This window comes from Prionailurus bengalensis, chromosome D1 (assembly GCF_016509475.1).
Source record: "Prionailurus bengalensis isolate Pbe53 chromosome D1, Fcat_Pben_1.1_paternal_pri, whole genome shotgun sequence".
Lineage (NCBI taxonomy): Eukaryota > Metazoa > Chordata > Mammalia > Carnivora > Felidae > Prionailurus > Prionailurus bengalensis.
The window spans coordinates 88154017-88169717 of NC_057346.1; the positions used below are offsets into that span (position 1 = coordinate 88154017).

General features: G+C 43.4%; 1 protein-coding gene across 4 annotated transcripts in view; it reads left to right on the forward strand.

Moving 5' to 3' along the window:
* The window catches only part of KIAA1549L (KIAA1549 like), a 269578-nt gene that overhangs the window by 176780 nt on the left and 77097 nt on the right, over nucleotides 1–15701 (forward strand). For all 4 annotated transcript variants that reach the window (XM_043580905.1, XM_043580904.1, XM_043580901.1 and 1 more), the window contains exons 10-11: nucleotides 4397–4568; nucleotides 14696–14859. In XM_043580905.1, the coding sequence (XP_043436840.1) occupies nucleotides 4397–4568; nucleotides 14696–14859 (336 nt within the window). The remainder of the gene's footprint in view (nucleotides 1–4396; nucleotides 4569–14695; nucleotides 14860–15701) is intronic.

Below are 15701 nucleotides of genomic sequence, written 5' to 3' on the forward strand. Positions count from 1 at the left end.
CCATGGCTGGCTGGAAGTGCCTGGGAATTAACTAGCGGTGGGGGTGTGAATACAGCAACTCTCTTGCTTTGTGGCTATGAGAATTCTGAAATGTATGTTTTCAGTAATTGCCAGATATTTCCCATAGAATTAAGCTTTTTTAGCTGCCCACAGTGGTAACTAGATGAATAATGTACCTCTCGCTAGTTCCCTTCCACCCCCTGAATCACCTCTTCACCCTCCAGTCAGTTCCATGCACCTCCCAAATAATCCATCTACAAGGATTCAGCTCTTCTCAGTCGGCTTCAGGGGGAACTCTACAGACACAATGACCATCCCCAAGGTTAGAGGCTCCAAGCTTCTTTCTTGATTCTTTATTCAATTCGAAGCCAATCCGTGTATCTTGAATACCACTAATTTCACCAAAACTGGGAACCCATTGCTAACATTTGTTATGCTAATTAACAAAGCTCTGTTGAGCAAGATGTCAAAGTATAGAAGCACTCTTGGCGGCTGCCTCCGGAGTGTGGGCTTCCTAATTGGAATTGAGCAAACTGCCCCTAGAGTGTGAACTCGTGATTGGCAATTGCCACATCTAGGGTGTAACTTAATGCAAACACACATGCTTGATATTACCATGTCTAAGAGAGGAAGCGTTTTATAGAAAATTATAGGCATTACTCCAATCTGTCTGCAGATTGTGTCCTCGGGAGTTTGAAAGTACAAACAACTCATTTTCTGGACCACACTTCCTTGCCTGAGACAAGCATCATCCCTTGAGGGAGATTCTAGGTCCTCCATTCACAGTTGGTGAATTTGGCCCCTTGTCCTCTTAGATGCTGCTTTCATTCTAAGTCTTTGTGGTCTGTGACAGCCTGTGACCAGGTAAAGTGATGGTTTATTTCTTGTGCCAGGTTTATGGTTTACCCTCTCTAGGGTCCATGTGAGCCCTATAATTCACACTTCTCCAAATAAGAGAAAGGAAGTCGTTGGGACTCAGACAGTGAAATGGGATTTGCTTCAGCTGAAGGGAGAGAAAGAACGACCATATAATCCTGGTGTTTTTTGTAAACCTAAGAAACCTAATCCATTCTACATGTATAAAACAGCCCACCAAGATATTCTTTCCTCGTTTCTTCTGTGTAGTCAATGTGATTGGCTCCATAGCTGCCTGGGAAGTCTGAGTGAAGTGAGCAGGGATTTGTTTCTGCAAATCCTAATTTATAGAGGTGGTAACATAACCCTTGGAGGAATCTTCGTAAGAAGAATTGAAATTGAAATTGAGTGAAGGTATTAAATATTTGAATGAGCATTCACCTTCTACCTGGTTGTACTAACACTGTCCTTACCTCCTCTCCTTTGAGGGACAGGAATGCCGTGGCCAAGTTTCCCAAATAAAATTTGCTCTTACATAGCTTACATCATCCTTCCACCCAGAGGCCTTTCTTCTGGGCTCAAATAATTTTAAAAGATGAGCCACCTTCATGAAGATGGAAACTTGTATGTCTGGAATTTAAAGATGTTCCTCTAGTGAATGTATCTGAAAAATTGAGTCTGAAGAAGAAATACATATGACCAATAAACAATTTTTAATGTTTAACTCCACTTGTCATCAAAATAATGCAAGTTTTAACTACCACAAGATATCGTTTTCACCTACCAAAGATTTATGATGGTACTATCCAGGGTTGGTGAGCATGAAGTGAAATGGGTACTTTCAAACACCGTAAGTGGGTATGACCTTTGTGGAGAACCAGTGAGCAATTTAGACAAGTACCTCTTGGATGGTCACAAACTTACTCCTGGAAATACGTTTTGAGGAGAATAGAGGTGAACACAAAGACCAGAAAGTGAGAGCAGTGTCTTTCAGAGAGCGTCCAGAAAAATGGTCCTATGAGGTGCCTTGGGGCAAAGAGGTTCTGTGGCCATATCAGTTTGGCAAGGATTCATCCTGTAGCCCTTTCTTGAAGATTCCCAAGGCCTGTTGGCATACCAAAGCCTCTAAAAAGACCTGTAGTAAAGAAATTCCTTAATTTTGGCCAACATACTAGTTTGGAAATTTAAATGCTGATAAGACCCTTGTTTTTAGTAATATATTTTTCCGACATTTTATTATGAACATTTTTAAGCCCACAGAAAGAAGTTTTATAGTGAACACCAACAAATTCACCATCTAGATTCTAAAATTAACAGTGTGCTATGTCACTATTTTATATTTGGTAACATATTCATTTCCATAGCACAGATCAGTTTGGTCTGTTCTAGAGCTTCATATAAATGGAAGTATATTCTCTTTTGTATAAAGCTTTTTTGACTCCATGTAGTGTTTTTTGGGTTCATCACGTTGTGTTATGCAGGAGCTTATTCCTTTTTATTGCTGAATAATATTCCCTTGTATGAATAGACTACAGTTTATTTAACCACCCTTCTGTTGATGGACACCCAGACTTTTTCCAGTTTTCAGCTACTTTAAACAAAGCTGCTATGCCCATTCTTCTACAAATCTTTCTGTAGCCATATATTTTCATTTCTCTTGAGTATGTGGGAGTGGAGTTGCTGGTTTATAGCGTTGGTGTATGTTAGCTCTGTGACAAACTGCTAGACCTTTTCCCAAAGTCTACCATTTTACACTCCCACCATCCAGATGTAGAGTTCCAGTTACTCCACACCCTCATCAACACTTGGTATTGTCAGCCCTTATTTCAGTCATTCTGCTGGGTGATAGCAGTGCCTTTTTTCTCCACTGAGCATTTTGTATATGCTTATTGGCTATTCAGATAGTATCTGGTCAGATTTTTTTAAACCCATTTTTTATTGGGCTGTAGTAATACCTATTTTTAATTGTTATGTATAGCATACGTACAAAGGAGTATAAAGACATGTAGACTTCAAAGAACACCAATAAAAAGAAATCACAACCCAAAGTAAATTACCCTTACCTTACCCCAGAAGCCTTTTATGTGTCGTCTCTGATTATGCCTACTCCCTTCCTTTCTATCAGAGTTGAGTGTGCTTCTGAATTTTGTTTTAAGTCATGCCTAAATTTTCTGTATAGATTTTACCATCCATGTGTGTATGTATCCCTAAAGAGTACATCATTTGGTTTTGCCTGTTTTTGAATTTTATATTCAGTGATTTGTTTCTTATCAGGCTTTTTTATTCACCCATATTGATACAAATAGACATAGTTTATTTATACTACTCTATAATATTTCATTGCGTGACTATACCATTAACTCATTAATCCATCCTACTGTTAGTGACTTTTGAATTTTCAGAGTTTTTGCTCTTGTGACCAATATTGCTGTGAACATTTCTGCCATACCTTTTAATATCCTATAAAGCTCATAATCTGTAATATACACTTTGGAAAATACTATACTATAATGTTTATCAGTTGTTAATTATAGTAGTGAAAACTTGATAACAAAGTAACCATTCAAAAATGAAGTGTTTGTTGAGTTTATGAGGCATGCATAGGATAGAACATTATGTATAAAAATTTATGTTTTGTGTATTTATAATAACAATCAATTAGCTACAGTACTGAAAAATGAGTAACAATTTGTTTAACAATAAGTGATTTGCTAAATAAGTTTATGAGGTGTGCATCAGAATGCTGTGTAGAAATTACCATTTATGCTTTTGTTATATTTAAGGTCATTTAAGGATGTAAGTAAAAATAGCAATGTATGATTCTAGATAGAGAGTGTGATAAATAGCTTTGTAAAATACTAAATAAAAGGTTTGTGTGGAAAACCAGCAATGAACAGAAGCAAATGCTCCACGATAATAGTAATTAGCTTGTGGTAGAGGGATTGGAAATTGTTTTTATTTTATTTCATTTCTTGATGGCTTTCTGTATTCTCACACTTTCTGTAGTGAATATGTATAACTTGTCCAGGGAGAAAAAGCAACAAAGGTTATTTTAGAAAAAAGAACTTTGAGTCTCCAAGTACTGCTTTTATCAGAGATCTTTTGAATTGCAGACATATAAGTTCATTTTTTTTTTTCCCTCTCTGGCAATTGCAGGAGTTTGAAATTAGAAATCTTGTTTGAGAATAACCTAACATGCCCTGAATTAATGTGCAGGCCTATTTTCAAATGAGGCCAGAGTTCTCTGGAGGCTGGAAGACATCACCATTTCAGCGTTTCTTCTCCAGTCTCAAGCTGTTCTTTCCAGATGTTCATATTTTCAGAACCTTTTTCTCCTCCCTGTCTCCCTTTCCAGCAATAGCAGCGCTTCTTGGGATGCTGGTGATGGGGAGGTACACAAAGGTTGAGCTCTAAAAAATACGTTGTGGGTCCAATTAGGCACCGAAGGCTTCAGCAATCAGGAGAGAGCCTGCTGATCGCCCAGGTGATTGCAGGGTCGGTACAAGATGCCCTGTAAACATGGCCTTTCTTTTTCCGAAAGATGGTAAAGATGCAACGGGTGCCGGGACCCAAGGACCCGGCGGAGCTGACTTACTACACCCTGTACAACGGGAAGCCATTGCTGGGGACCGCAGCTGCCAAGATACTGAGCACCATTGACTCCCAAAGGATGGCCTTGACCCTGCATCATGTTGTCCTTCTGCAAGCTGACCGTAAGGGGATAGTCTTTCCATTCATTATTTTTTAATGCCATTAAATGTTTCCTGCAAATTAAAGTGATTCCCCAAACTCACGTTAACGGACCCAGACCTAAACATATTTTGTGTTCTAGAAGGTTCTTTTAAATCAGTCAGCTATTTCCTGTGTTGTTTGAAGAAGTAGGTTTTGGGTAAGGGATATGTTTTGGATACTAGGATGATGATAATGATATTGCTTTGTCCCTAGTCCTACCCACTCTTCCTCCTCACCATAGTCCTGTGCACAGCTAGAAAAATCACCATGGCTGAGATTATATTGTCTTCTGGGGAATTAAAGATAATTTGATTCAATAAGCATTTATAGAGTCCTGCATGAACTGTTCTCGGTGCTGGCGGACATACAGAAGTGGTTAGACCTGGTCACTGCCTTTAAGGAGCAGAGAAGGAATTAATGAGGATATAAAGGAGCAGAAAGCGGGTAAGTGCAGTGAGGAGGCAGAATGATCCAGTGCTCAGCAGAGGGACAGTTTGCTCTGAAGGGCCATCAAGAAAGAAAGAACAGAGAAAAGGTATTAAAAACAATAGTTGCCTCCTCTGTGGCAGGTACTATGCTTGTTGCCTTACATGAATTTTCTCACTTTCTCCTCTCTTTGGAGCATCTTTATTCAGCTCCACATTCCAGATGAGGAAACCTAGGCTCAGGAAAGTTAACTAACTTGCTCAATATCACAGAACTGGTACTTGGATCACCAGGATTTGAATCTGGATCTATCTGACTTCAAGTATGTGTTCTCAACTGTATCACATGCTAAGATTTCAGCAGGAGGAGAGGAAAGGTATATATTCCAGAAAGAGGGAGAAACACGAGAAAAGGAAGGGAGGCAAAAAGTGCCAGACATGCTTGAAAAACAAGGGGTTTGAGTTGCCTGGAGAGCAGACACATGAGGAAGAGTTGATGAGCTCAGAAAGGGTTTTGCTTGGGAGACTGGGGCCTTGGATGGTGGGAGAAGTAGATCATACATAATACAGTAGGCTGTGGGGAGCTACTGAAGACTTCTATATGCGGGAGTAGTGTCATTAGAACTACCCAGTATTTAGGGAGGATAACCTGTCAGCAGCGTCCAGGATAAGAGCAGCAGGACTAGTGAGGAGGCTCTGCAGTGGCCCCAGTGTTGGGGACCCAAACGAGGTCTGTAAAGAAAACGAGGATGGGGGCGGTAATGAAGATAAGAGATCATGTGGTAGACATTTTAGATTTGGTAGCCTGCTGAGCATCAGGGGATGGAAGGTCATCTCCCATTGATTTCCTAGTTGGTGTCCATGCTCCTTAAGAACCCAATGCCTTGGGGCGCCTGGGTGGCGCAGTCGGTTAAGCGTCCGACTTCAGCCAGGTCACGATCTCGCGGTCCGTGAGTTCGAGCCCCGCGTCGGGCTCTGAGCTGATGGCTCGGAGCCTGCTTCCGATTCTGTGTCTCCCTCTCTCTCTGCCCCTCACCCGTTCATGCTCTGTCTCTCTCTGTCCCAAAAAAAAATAAATAAACGTTGAAAAAAAATTTTTTAAAAAAAAGAACCCGATGCCTGGTTCATGGTTTTCCTCTTCTGCTCATCTCTTGCCTTCCATCTGTGGTGAGTGTGGCTTCCACGTTGATGCAGATTCACTTCTCCTTGGCCAACAGATTCTCACAGACACACCTTTGCCTAGAAACCATGGTCATCCTGTGCGATCTTGTCTTTGAAATGATGTTTTAAAGCCAGATTCTCGTCTTTTGTTCCTCTCTGCTTCCCTCCCTGTGGGCTCTGTCCCCATCTCTGGTCAGGTCAGCTACTTGCTCCATTGGTTTTGCTGCATCCTCTTTATGTGAGTCCCCCAGGTTTCCATTCTCAGCTCTTTCCCCCTCTCCAGGTAGAGAATAAATTATAGAGGAAGGAGTGAAAAGCCTGGCAGGTGCCCAGGTGAGAGGTGAAGGTGGTAGGGGTAGAGGTAGAGACCAGACAAGTGTATGGATTTGGCATATTTTGAGGGACAGAGTTGATAGGGCAAGATAATGGATTCTGTGTGTGGCAGGAGGAGGTGAGGGTCAGAGGAATCAAGGGTGACTCCTACGTGTTTGCTTGAGTGCTGGTTGTAGTGTCATTTGTTGAGATGCAGAAGATGCAGGAAAGAAAGAGGTTTACTGGGGCTAGAGCAAGAGTGGGAAGGTGGAATTGAGAGTTTTGTTGGGACATGTTAGGTTTGAGATATCTAAAAGACATCTATGCAGAGCTCAGGAGCTAGGACCCCAGATTCATCAACACAAGTGATGGAACTAAGGGAGCAGGTGAAATTAACCAGATTAGCCATGAGTATAGCTGGGTAATCCACATGAGGAAAGAGCTGGGGCCAGCAAAGGACACTGAGAAGGAGTGGCCAGGAAGATGGGAGGAAGCCCAGGAGAGTGGGGTCCAGAAATAAGCAAAGAAAGGAATGTACTGGAAGGAAGTGAGCTGCTATGTCAACTTCTGCTGTGCTATAAGGGCAGAGATTAACTGGATTTGGTAAGGTAGAGATTGTTGGTGACTTTGGTAGGAGTGGTTTCCAGGCAGAGTTGGTGCCGATGCTTAGCTAGCATGGATTGAGGGGAGGATGGGGCTGGGGAAGTAGTGACAGCAAAGGGGAGAAATTAATGGTGCAGTTACTGGAGAGGCACATGGGAGATACTGGGGCACAGCTGAATATTGATGTGTTACTGTAATAGGGAGAAATAGACGATGCAGAAGAGAGAGACACAAACTGTCTTGGAGTGAAGTCCTTAAGTGGACAAGTCCTTAAGTGGACAAGGAGGAGCAGGGACAGCTCATCCTTTTGCACTGGGAGGTTAAGCAGAGTCCAGGGGTGTGGGTGCTGGTCAGGTAGCCATTCAGTAATGGAAGCCTGAGGACATTTTCTGTGATTGTTTCTGCTCTCTTGGGACAGAATGAGGTGAGGTTGGCAGGTGAGGCTGAGGTTGTGTGGGGGGTGTTTGAGCAACAGTATCCACTGAGAATCTGCCAACTGATTAGAGAAATACCTTAAGATTGGCACGTCTTCCCTCCTCAGGCTTCACTGCTGTGTGCAAACCATTCCTTCTAGTCTCTCAAAATCCCGATCCTTTGAAGCTGCCTCCCCCTCACTGCAGTCTCCTCCAAACGCCCTGCTGTCCCCCATAATTCACTGGAGACTTAAACCCGATTCATTGTCTCTTCCTCTCCATCGCCTCTCCTGTCCCCAGTCCATCCTCAGTGCTAACCATTTGGTTCTTTGACCTCCTCACTTCTAATACAGGCCTTGTGGTACTTGGGAAGGGGCAGGAAAGGGGAGCTGGCTTTATTTACAGCAAAAAAGTGAATGGAGCATCAGGAGGAAGGGTTGAGGCTCTGGGGGCTTTGCCAATGGTGGTTGATGGGAAACAGTGGAAAGTTTGAGAGCGTGGGCAGGAGAGACAGATTGTATCAGACTAGAAGGTGCATAGAGCTTTCGGGAAATGAGAGTTGGGAGGCGACTATGCCTGCCTGCAAAGCGGCTGTCCCTCAATGGCACTTCTCTGTTGCCTTCACGGCCACTTGGTCCTCTCCATTCCTGTCTAATAACTCACAAATAAATGTGTGTCCTTTTCTCCATTTCACTGTTATCTCTTCTGGGGCTTTGCTGGTTCTTTCCAAATGACTCAACCTCAGACACTCTGCTATTAATGTCCTGTCCGTACTGTAATTAGGGTTATCCTAATACACAGATTCTGATCTCACATCTACTCCATTAAAAAAAAAATGGTGGCTCTCCATTGTTCACAGAATAAAATCTGAACTTCTCAAAGTGGATCTTCCGAGCCCTTCACAACAGGTACTTAACAAATGTTCAGGTCTCTTCACAACCTGCTCTCCGGGCTACTGTTCCAATCATACTGCCCATTTTGCTCTCCTTCCTACTTCATGCTTCAGCCATACAGGAGGATTCATTCTTCACATTCCCTGGTCCTCTGAAGCCATCCCTGACCCCATCTCCCTTAGTGCCAGACGCTTCCACTGCCTTTATCACGTGGGACCAACGAGTTGTTTTTACTCTCTGTCCCTCATAAACTCCCTGAAAGCAGGTACCACATCTCATTCATCTTGGAATATCCAGCTCCAGCTACTGCCTGGCTCTGTTCTTGTGAGAGCGAAGGACTGACCTTTGCTAAATGTCTCTGCCAGGCCCTGGGCGAGGCATGTGGTTGAAGACACCATAGGTGAGCACTTGAGAGCAGAGTCTTTGCCACATGGCAGGCCTGGATTCATGCCCCAGCTCTTCCACTGTCTGACTTTGGAGCTCCAGGAAAAAAAAAAAAAAAAGACCCTCTCTAACCTTCATTTTCCTCATCTGTAAAATGAGAATATAAAAAAGCCCTGACATCACAGAGCTACTTGGAGGGTGAAACAAGATAAGTATTGCATGTAAGGGGCTTTGTACACTCCTGGGGCACCTACTGAGTGCTTCGTAAATGATCCACTGAATGTCTTATAAGTCATCTATAAGGTAGAAGGACTGAAGGGAAGAGAGACTGAAGAAGGAAAGGTGACTTGAAGATTAGGAACCCCTGTAATTCAGAGAAAAGTGTGCTAGTGATGAAAATAGGAAGGGGATTGGAGGGGAAAGCATTTCTGGAAGGGAGAAGGTAATTGATTCACTTTGGGCCATGTTGAGGTTAAAGTGATGAGATATTAAGGGCCGCTATTCAGATACTGAGGAGGTGTTACAGGTTATGGAGGGGGTGTTGTTGGGACTCGGGGTGGAGTTCAGGAACGTTTTGGGAGGTCAAGGCTAGATCTCAGGAGAGAGGTTAAAGTTACATGATAGGTTTTGAGAATGTTGTATATACAGGTTAGAAATAAATTCCCAGAGAACATTCAAGGAGAGTGCAGAGCTGGAGGACAGACCCTGGGAAATGCCTCCATGTGCAGGATCAAATGAGGAGGAAGCGAAGACCAATGAAGAAGAAGAGAAGCAAAGATGTCTTAAATCTCACTTTCCCTTAATAGTTTTGAAATCAGCCTGCAATGTGAATCTGAGGTCAGCACCTTAAATGGAGAGTCACAGTGTTGAACGAACAGCTTGTCCCTCTGAAGGGAGAGTGTTAACGTTCTGTGGGTTCCAGTATTTTCTAAATCACTGGGGCCACCTTGCAGTGCCCTGCATGCACTGCCCCCTTGACTCACATCCCCTCTGAGTAACGGGACAGTAATGACTGCTACAGAAGTGGCCGCATGTCCGACAGAGGTTTTCATCTGCTCCGTTTGCAGGATCTGGAGTGAGGGACCCTTCAGAGCAGTGACCCAGCTGGTGGAGTAGGGAAAATTCTCCCCACACTGAAGTTAACCAGAGTGGTATACCTTACGTGGCCGTCAGACATTATTTCAAAAAATGTCACTTTAAGAAAGTGAGAGACTGATCCTTTGGCAAAGGAAATTTGTGTTCATTCATTTTTCCGACAAATATTTTTGAGCACCTATTATGTGCCTGGTGCTCTCCTGGCACTGGAGACAAACCCCCTGCCCTCACAGAGCTTACATTCATGAGTAGCAGATCAAATAAGCAAAATAAGTAAGCAATATGTTAGATGCTAATAAGTGCCATGGAGAAAAACTAAGCAGGGAAGACCAGGGAGTATCAAGGAAATAATGGTCATGATTTTATTTTATTTTATTAAAGTTTATTTATCTATTTTGAGAGAGAGAGAGAGAGAGAGAGAGAGAGAGAGAGCGCACGCGCGCGCGTGCGCGCGCACAAGTGGGGGAGGGGCAGGAAGAGAGGGAGAGCAAGAATCCCAAGCAGGCTCCGTGCTGCCAGCACAGAGCCCAATGCAGGGCTCAGTCTCATGAATTTTATGATCATGACCTGAGCTGAAACCAAGAGTTGGACACTCAGCCAACTGAGCCACCCAGTGCCCTTAACGGCCATGATTTTAAATGTCCGGGGGTTAAGAAGATCAGTGAGTGACTGCCTGAGGCTACCTAGGGACAAGGTTCCAGGCAGAGGGGGAGGGTTTGAGACCCAGCAAGGGTGTCACTGATGGAAGAGAGTAGCAGCCAGGAGGTCAGGGTGCAGGTGAGGGGTCACAGTTACTAGAGCCCCAAGGGCTGCACCCTGAGTGGAATGAGAGCTACAGGAATGTTGGGCAGGAGATTGACATGGACTGAGTGCTCCCCAGTGCCTGGGCCCTGAGCCAGCCCCTCCCCTGCATACACACACACACACACACACACACACACACACACACAACACCTCCAGGCATGTGTGTTAACTTAGAACTGACAAACTGTATTTCAGAGTGGTGACTTTTCATAAAAATGTCTAACCTCCCCGTGGCTCAGTTTCCTCACCTGCAAATTGAGGGTAAGAATAGCACCTGGGCAAAGAACCTATCCCAGCGCCTAAGGCAGAGCAGAAGGTCAGAACATGTTGTCCCCCCGCCCCTTTCTTATCCTTTCTGTATTGAAGTTCTTGCAAATTAAATAACCATTCATGCCTCTTCTGTACATGACTTGCAGTTTTAGATCACTATGCCAATGAATACATTAGATTTGAGTGATTTCAGTTGACCTAACTTTAGTATCTCTTTGACCATTAAAGGAATTTACTAATATATCTAAGATAAATATATTCTTTCCATTTAAATAGAGGTGAAAGGATTTTATATACTGCACCAGGAAGGAACATACATATACACCAAAACAGTAAAACAAAGTAAAAGCAGAAGACATGTAAATATTAAGTCTTGCTAATGAGATATTTATTTAGGGTATCATGTTCTGATACACTATACATTTTTCTTCATCAGGATAGAATAGCATAGGCAAAAGAGGCATATTATTTTTTTTCATAGAAACCCTTAAGTTTTAAAGAATGTTAGTGGCATAAAACTCACATATAAATACTAAATCGCTAAAAGCAGTGGCAATTAAATGTTTGATGTCACCAGAGGCACATTATCTAATGAGCTGTTTTCAGAAGTTAATAATGTGATTAATCACCAATTGATAAAAACTATGGAAAAGAAGCCTTTTTTGTCCTAATAGAACTCCAAATCCAAGTGCTGCTTGATGAGAGGCAGATCTTGGCTAATAAGTTACCAACTGAAGTCAGAAAGGGTGGTTAAAGTCAGAGAGAAAAGACCAGCTGACTCACCGTGTGGCACTTACCAGTGGGGTCTCTAAATTATTCCAGAGCCTTGTCCTCAGCTTTGTGGGTCTAGTAGCCCTCAGAGTTCAGCAGCATCAGGAAGACCAACTTACGTTAACCGGACTTATAAGGGATTGATATGTAAACCAGACTGGTAGTATACTAATTTAAAATATAGGCTAGAACTACCAAAGAGATGGGACTTCTTTAACTGGCCATTACTTTTTGCCACATGAAAACCTATATGGGGAGCTGAGTTGCAACAGGGAAAATGGTAGTTCATTTGTACCTTCATTTGACTTTTAATTGAGCACCTACTGTGTACAAAGCCCTGTTCTAGGCCCTGGGAGCATAGCAGTGAACAAGAGACAAAAAACCTCCCTGCCCTCTTGGAGTGTACCTTTTCGTGGAGGAGCTGAGACAGATGATGAAACAAATACATATGTATCATGTCAGATGGTAATGCCTTGCTTTGGAGCCTTACCATTCCATGTGTGGCCTGGGGGCCTGCTGCATGAGCACCACCCAGAGCTTGTTAGAAAGGCAAAATCTCAGGCCTCACCCCAATTCACAGAATCAGAATCGTACATTTGAACAAGGTTCCCAGGCAATTAGCATGCACATTCAAGTTTGAGAGGCACTGCTTTAGAGAAAAATTAAGGAGGGGGCAAGGGGGATGGAGAATGCCAGGGTCAGGGATTGCTATCTGATAGAGAGTAGATATAGTGACACTTGTTTAGAGCCCTGAAAGAAGTAAGGGAGGGAGCCATGTATATCTAGGTGAAGAGCATTCTAACTGTAAGAATAAGCTGGTGCAAAGGCCCTGAGAGAGGAGCATGTCCAGCGCATTTGAGGAACAGTAGGAGGCTGGTAGGCTGGAAGAGAGTGAGTTAAGGGAAGAGCAGTGGGCGGTAAGGCCAGAGAAGTAACCAGGGTGGTTGGAAAAGCAGATTACTTATGGTCTTCTAGAAATTATAAGGACTCTGGCCCTTACTCTGAGGGGAGTGGGGGCCTCTGGAAGGTTTTGAGCAGAGGAGTGTTGTGATCTGAGTTTCTAAAGGATCACTCCAGCTGTTGTGTTGCAAATGGTCTATAGAGGACAAGGGACAAGGTAGGAAGCCATTGCAGTGATTCAAATGAGAGATGTTGGTAGGGTGGACCACAGTGGGTGTAGCAATAGAAAGAAGTGAACAGATTGTGGATTTATTTGGAAAATGGAGATGACAGGGTTTGCCAATGAATAGGAAGTTGGATAAGAATAAAAGAGAAGGGTCAACATCAGTGGCAAAGTTATTGCCTTGAGCAACTGGAAGGAAGGAGTTGCAATTTATTGGACTATCACAAGAGCAGGTTTGGGGGAAAATTGAGAGTTGGGTTCTGAACATGATAAATTTGAGATATCTCTTAAGTACCCAGTTGGAAATTTGAGTTGGCGAATCTCAAATGGCATCCATGGTAGTTGGATATAGGAATCTAGAGTTCAGGGTAGTGGTCCTGGTTGGAGATCTATACATGAACACAGATGGTATTTAAAGCCATGAGTCTATGGGATCATCTAGGGTATAGGAGAACAGAGAACTTGGCTAGGATTGATGGACAGTATCACTAAACCGAAACAGCCAGTTGCAGCCATCTTGTTCACCACGATAGACCTGTCCCGGCTGGATTACCTGCGTCTGCCAGTTGGGGCACATTCCTCTGACATGGACAAGTTCTTGCCTGCCCTTTGGCTCTCTTTTCCAGATTTCCTATAAACCCACTCCCTTCCAGTAATTATTTTTTTAGACAACTGTTTTGGTTACTGTTTTCTTTACTCTAGTTCTAAGAACATATTAATCTTTTTGATTGGACAGAAGTATCTTCCAGGCTTCCCTGCCAGTGAGCATAGGGGAGACTCATCCATTTCATATCAAGGGCTTTTTCTTTTTTCTTACATCTTCCTAACCCAACATAACAAAAAGCTGAAAGAACTGTATGGTGAACACCTGTGTCCCCACCACCTAGAGTCCACAATTAGCATTTTACTATGCTTTCATTATCACATATTTATCTCCCTGTCCTTCCATCCAGCCATTAATCCAACTTGTTTTTTCTTGATGCATTTCAAAGTAAGTTGCAAACATCAGCAGACTTCAACTGTAAACACTTCAACATGCGTATTGTTGCCTAGAATTCAATACTTGTTTATGATGTTTTAGGTAAAATTTACACAGAATAAAATGTACATATCTTAAGTATACCATTTGATGAGTTTTGACAAATGTATACACCTGTGTGACCCTAACCCCTATCCTGATATAGAGCATGACCATTACCCTGTTGCCCTTTGCAGGTTAATTAATTCCAACCCCACTCCCACAGAGGCACCTACTCTTCTAATAACGCATTCTTCCTGCTGACAATAGCTTTGGTTACTTTTTACTCTGGCTTTGAGAGCAGTCTGATCCTTATGATTAGACCAAGGCATTTCCAAGTTTCCCCAGCCAGCCCATGGGGGGTTAGATCCACCCACTCAGCTATGTTTATTCATTGCTCACTTGGAGGGTGGCTTCACTACAGTATTTAGAGTCACTTCTCTGTAGCCCTGCCTCCTGCCTCTAATCCAACTCTGGCCCTTAGACTTTCTCTCTTCTCTTTGGATTCATAGACATTACTTTTGGGGAAAATTGATACCAATCCATCTTCCTCTTTCTCTTAAGAATAGTGAAGGCTAGCATTTATTGAGCACCTAGTAGGGACCACACCAAAGCCCCACATACACCCCCGTCTCTCTGGTGCCTTACAAAGTGATAATCCCATTTTACATACGAGGAAAATTGAGACTCAGAGACCTTGAATAACTTGCCCAAGGCAAGGGCCTTTCTGATCCCAAACCCTCTTCACCATCTCATGACTTGGGACCAAGGGTGTGGGGGCTGCTTTCCCCCTTCTGGTGCCCCTTGTCACGTGCCTCCTTCTGCTTTTCCCACAGCCGTGGTGAAGAATCCACCCAACAACCTGTGGATCATCGCGGCAGTGCTGGCACCCATTGCTGTGGTCACGGTCATCATCATCATCATCACTGCTGTGCTCTGCCGGAAGAACAAGAACGACTTCAAGCCGGACACCATGATGAACCTGCCTCAGAGAGCAAAGGTGCGGGAAGTGGTAGCTTTTGAGGTCATTGCAAGTACCTTCAGAAACATTCTGACAAGCCCTATCTTGAAGGAGACCCTTTATTTATTCAGATTTTTAAAGAAATTATAGTAAATAATACATAACATAAAATCTACCACCTTAACCATTTTTAAGTGTACAATTCAGTGTTTTTCAGTATACTCCCATCATTGTGCACCATTTGTGTTTATTGTCAGGCCACAATAGCTAATGCTTACCTAATAATGCTCTCTCTCTGAGCCGGAAGTACTTCTGATGGCTTTACATACAGCAGCTCCCATCCTCACAGCAATGCTTTAAGGAAGAGCCATTGTTTTGCAGATGAGGAAACTGAGACACAGAAAATTAGGAGCTGGATAGACCTGAAAGGGGCTGTGGAGGCCATCTAATCTGACATCGTCCTTTGCCAGAGAAGTAGCTCTAGGATCACACAGTTTGTAAGTAGCAGAACTGATGATAGAACCAGGGCTTTTGGCTCCTAATGCAGGGCTCTTCTGGGCACATGAGACTCTCAAAATTTTCCTTCTTCCATTGACCGGAGTGACTTATCTTCGAAGGCTGCCATGATGGGCAAGCTGCAGAGTCTTGGCCGGGCAGTCATCACACGCTGGTTCGGTGGCTCAACTGGAGGCTGGCCGGGAGCCCGTGCACCCTGCACAGCCTCCACACCTCTGGTGATGGGGAGGGGAGTGGACTGAGGAAACTCCCAGCGCTAATTTTCCAGTCACATAGCTCCCTTCATGATATCCCCTCGAGGGAAATACAGTAATCTGTAATACCTGATCTTTAAATAATGCCTTACAATTTGCTGGGTTCTTCTG